This window comes from Anopheles aquasalis, chromosome 2, assembly GCF_943734665.1.
Source record: "Anopheles aquasalis chromosome 2, idAnoAquaMG_Q_19, whole genome shotgun sequence".
NCBI classification, from domain to species: Eukaryota; Metazoa; Arthropoda; class Insecta; order Diptera; family Culicidae; genus Anopheles; species Anopheles aquasalis.
Genome location: NC_064877.1, coordinates 32865001 through 32869979, shown reverse-complemented (window position 1 = coordinate 32869979; position 4979 = coordinate 32865001). Strand labels below are relative to the sequence as shown.

At 52.5% G+C, this 4979-nt stretch overlaps 1 protein-coding gene across 3 annotated transcripts in view; it reads right to left on the bottom strand.

The window, feature by feature from the left end:
- Positions 1-1918: 1918 nt before the first annotated feature.
- LOC126574239 (homeobox protein aristaless-like) overlaps positions 1919-4979 on the bottom strand; it is a 10904-nt gene continuing 7843 nt past the window's right edge. For all 3 annotated transcript variants that reach the window (XM_050234309.1, XM_050234317.1, XM_050234326.1), the window contains one exon: positions 1919-3691. In XM_050234309.1, the coding sequence (XP_050090266.1) occupies positions 3334-3691 (358 nt within the window). In that variant the 3' untranslated portion in view covers positions 1919-3333. The remainder of the gene's footprint in view (positions 3692-4979) is intronic.

The following is a 4979-nucleotide window of genomic DNA, read 5'->3' as shown; positions in this document are numbered from 1 at the left end:
ATTCTCGAGTATCGATTTGTACAACGCCCCCCCCCCTGGGTCTTTAATTATAATTGTACACCCCGGGAACCTACTGCGGGACGAATACCAGATTCAATAAATATGGCATACCGGAGCTCTGTCCGTTTCGCTACCTGATCTATGCGTATTTTTGTTTGTTTGATTGGTTCACTACTTTCATGTTGTTGTTGTTGTTGTTGTTGTTGTGGTTCTTACTGATACTGAGAGCAACCGGGGGTTCACAGTCATTGTGGGAGAATGATGGAGGATCGATGCCGACGGCCGATGAGTGGGATCGAGATGATCGGGATGCAAGGAAGGAAGGAAGGAAGGCCTGCGACGGCAAACATAATGGACCATTCGCTCTGTTCTTCGCCACTCGAAGTGCGATCGTCCGATGGATTCCTTGGCCCACAGAACCCGCCAAATGGATCGAGGCCTTGGGCGCACAGTGGGCGCACCTGTACACCGGAGTCAATAGTAGGCAGGATGTTTGTCCAGCCCACGGGACGGGTTCGGGTTAACGGAACTTTTTAGAAGTTCTCTTTTTTGCGAACCATTTTCACCGGGTCACCGAAGCAAAACTTTTGCCAAACTGTTTACCCGTTGGCATTCGGAGAAAGTGTCCCAGACGCTCCGTGTTTGCTTCGACTTCCTTTGGACATTCGGACGACGGGGGCGACCTTTGGCCGGTTTGCCAACAGGACAGTAGTGGCGACCGTGTGCCTCGTAGGCTAAGGTTAATTAATGAAACAGACAGCGCTCTTCTGTAACCAGTTTACCTTTACCTTTGGTAGTCCGGATACACACGAGGTACAAGGTGCTGCCACTGGACTGGACGCACTGTTTCCTTCTGCGAAGGGCTTCCTGTGTCCTGTGGCTTTGTTGACCGACGGTCGTTTGCTGTGGCCGTGGCTTCCGGAAGAAGCTGTTACGATATTCCTTTGATCGATCGATTGATCGTGTTCCAATGTATCAAACAAACACACATCCGGACATCGGTTTTTGATGTTCAAAAATAAACATATTCTTCTCCGGATGATGCTACCGGTCGTCGTGGCAGGCCATTCCGTTCCATCGAACCAGTGGACCGTCGTGTAAAGGGCTCTCGAAAGCGGCGCCCATCGAGATGTGGATTGTCAGTCAGTCGGCTGCGAATCCTTGAAAATCCCGGGTGAATCCCTCATTCGGCCCTCCGCTTCGCCGGGAGGCTATTGGCCATTGGAAAGCGTTGGCGGGCGTGTTAGCGCTGCGCACCCGGGGCACCGGGGAAAAAGGCATCCGCTTTTGGGGTCGTAAAACCGTGAACCAGGTAGACGGTTGATTGATTTGGAAAATGAATGAACCGCGGACCGCCAGGCCAGACGCTCTCGCGCACTCAACCAGAACATGACCGAAAACCGGTCAGGCGAAATCCCAAACGAATCCCTTTCCCTTCTCCTTCCTTCCTGGCCAGTGATCCCGTGGCCCGTGGCAACTTTTGGGTCGCTTTTTTCCGAGTTTTCCTCGTCCGCAAAAAAAGAAGGATGCCGTGGATGTACAAACACAGACACAAAGGACACAACAAGTACCGTTCGCTCTCTCTCTCTCTCTCTCTCTGGCGTCGAGCTGCGTTGCAGCAAAAGGTTTGCTCGAGGTTTTCTCGAGCGAGTTTTCCTGCTCATCAACCCAATGAAAAGTAAAGGCCATGAGAGCGGCAGGGACCCCAAAAACCTACGGCGAGATTTCTCACCTTCGTCCCCTTGCGCGGTCCGATCCGGATCCGACTCTCGAGCCGGATCGAATTTAATTTATTTCTATTTCTGTCCAGTGGTCCGGTCGAGCACTTTAAAGGCCAGGTCCCGGAGAGTTGACCGAACAAAAAAAAAAAAACAAAAAAATACAGCAAAGAAAAACCAGCAAATTATCGATCCCCTCCTCCACTCCACGGGGATCTCCGGTTCCGGTTCTGTTGCTCAATTCGGATTCGGAGCGGGCGCAAATCACATCCCGTCCTAGCCTCTCTTCCTCTCTGGTGTTGGTGCGTGCCGTGATCACGCCCGTAGGTGGGGGCGGAGTGGAAAAGTCAGAACTTGGACGGCACACCGGGTGGTATGCCGATAAATCACGGCACGATACCTACCGCAATCGTTGGTTTATTTATTAGTCCGCTTGTTTTTCCGAAGGGCGGTGGAGTGAGTAAGAGGGGCAGTTAGAAAGGGCCGGAGGGCGGCTCCGATTTCCCATTTTGTTGCGAGTTTTTCTCGCGCCACCTCCGGGGTGGATCGAGCCCGATTTGTGAAGATCGAAGAAGTGGCCGATGGTGGTCGTTCAAACACTTGTTGTGCTGGCTCACGGGTGCCACGGGTGGTCAGGGGAACAGGGGAAGAAGAGGGCAGTTATTTCCCACCATGGCCACCGTGAACCGCCGACTTTCCGGCGCGAAAGGAAGAAAAGGTCAAAAAGTGTTACTAACCGAGCGAACCTTTTTGATTCCTTTTTTGCGTTTTCTGCTTTTTGGTTTTTAAAAGATTCTTTGCACTCCGAGGAAGGGACCGCGGGTGAGGGTGTGAGTTTGATTTGATTAGACCGCAAAAGAGATAATAATAATAATAATAAAAAGCTCCATCAGTTCGGTTCCGGCACCGGCATCCCGGCGCACAAACAAACCATTGCCGGAAGTGTGAAGTTCAGCTCAACGCTCACAATCGGCCACATTCATCCCTTCCACTCATCCCTTGGGGCCACTGAAGAAGATGTTAACCACCCTTCTTCAGTTGACGCACACCCTTGGCCACGGAGGGTGTTCCTGACCAAACCAAACCAGAATCCGAAGCCAGAATCAACAGTTTTCCGTGGATTCGGTATCGGGGATCGTAGTTCACTGTGTACGGATCAGTTTTTGGGAATCGAACTGACAATCGTGGCCGCGACTGTTGCTGAAAGTCGTGAGAGTGGAAATCGAACTTTTAGTGGGCAATAAAATTGCACAAATATTGAATTATGAAACTCCCCTGACAGTCAAGGCGCTAATGGCTGCATCGTTCCAATGCATGCAACAGGAAGGATTCCTTTTTTTCCAGTGGGTTCGTTGGCTGGGAACTCAAGCGTCAGACTCATGCGCTCCTGACGATTAAAGAGCACAAGTCGTGGCACAAGAAAGGAAGGACACAACGGATCGCATCGGATTGGTGAGTCCGCTGTGCTAGTGGTGGTTGAACGGTTGGAATGGTCCACTCCTTGTTCGAAACGGTGGATACGCTGGGGTTAGTGAACGCGGGTGAGGATAGGGGGATGCGAGCGAGGACAATGACTGCGACTGTGATGACTGTGAACCCTTCCCGATGCTCTCGATCAGGGCAAAAAAGACGGAAGTACGTAGCTGTTGGTGACACTGTCCTCCGACTTGACGATACCTAGCGAGTCCGGATCGTCGACGATGGCACCGGCCGGTTGCGACGGTTGCGATGCACCTTGGGACGATGCTCCACCCTGTTGCTGCTGCTGCTGAGGGCCCGATGCCGACGGTGATGGTGGTGGTGGTTGAGAGGTGGTCGCTTGTTGTGGCGCCGGGTGTCCATAGTGGCCCTTCATCGATGGATCCTCGAGCTGGTGACAGTTGGCGTACGGTTTCGGGTCGGCATCCGGGTTGTAGTTCACGTCGACACCGTGCAGGTACTTGGCTTCATCGACGTACTTTCCGTTCGTGAGACTGGAAAAAGAGCAGCAACAGCAGCAAAAGAGAGAGAGAGAGAAGGGGAGTTGAGAATGTGTTGACCAATCGGTGGTCCAATGACGATGGAATGGAATTGAAGAGGTCACGTGTGACATGATAAAGGTGGAGCTTCCGGTCTCGTAAGATTTGTGACGACGTTGATGTGAGCCCGTTGGACGTAAAGCATCTCTCCAGAAACAGAATCGTGGCCACTCAACTGTCCTGTCTGGGCGTCCTGGGTGATCACTATCACCTGCTGCTGCTGCTGCTGCTGCTGATGCTGCTCCTAAGAAGTCCACTCCAGTTGTAGGTACAAGACGACTTCGGGCAGCTGCAGGTCTTAAGCAATTAAACTTGGAAACTTTCCATCTCCAGTAGCGGTAAATAATTGGAGGACAGCTCACTGCACTGCTGCCCTCTGACCGTGGCCGTCACGATACGGATGCGGATCACGCGGACGAACCAAAGTCAAAACTATGAAAAGTGTTCCCCGGAAACGGTCGTTCCCGGGGCCGGAAAACCAAACGGTCCCATGAGGCAGTCCGGAGAACCGAGACAGAAACGGAGTGTAAATAATGAGAAAAGCTCTTTGGAGTAAAGTTACTGGTCTCGTGGAGGGAACTCGGGAAGCGAAAGGATACCGGTTCCCGGGTCTATTCAGCAGCAGGTGGGCCAAGTGGTTGGAAAATTTTAATTATCTTCGCCAACCGACCATCGGACGCCTATCCGGTCGGTTCAAAGTGTGTTCAGCACAGCTTCCCGTCCACCGCGTGGCCAGTTGATTCCGATTCCACTCGAGTGCCGCTCTGGCGCCATTTCCATCATTATCGCACGGCATTAAGATCGAGGGCCATCGAGCGAGCAACAAATCCGCCCGAAAACGATGGCCAAACTTCCAATTCCGGCCACCGGGATGCAGATCCACCACCCCATTCCGGAGCGGACTGTTGGTTCAGGCGCCATTTGTTGTAGTAGCCACAAGACTTGCACCGGGCTCGCGTTTGTTGTCATAGTCCGACTGGCGATCATGGCGCGCTAGTAATGAAGAGCCTTCGTTCAACCTGGGTTCGTTCCCCCCATCACGTCACGTTTCGTCTTCGCTCTCGGATTCTCTTGGATCCTTTGCACAAATGCAAACAAAGTTTCGGGAACAACGGGCAGAAGTTGGCCAACCGTCAGCGCCAGTTACGGAAAGCGCGAAAAGGACCATCAACCCCCCTTTACACCGTACATGCCGTGTCTTGGGTGGAGTTTTGCAAGTTTCCCAAGTTCCTCTTCCCGGTGC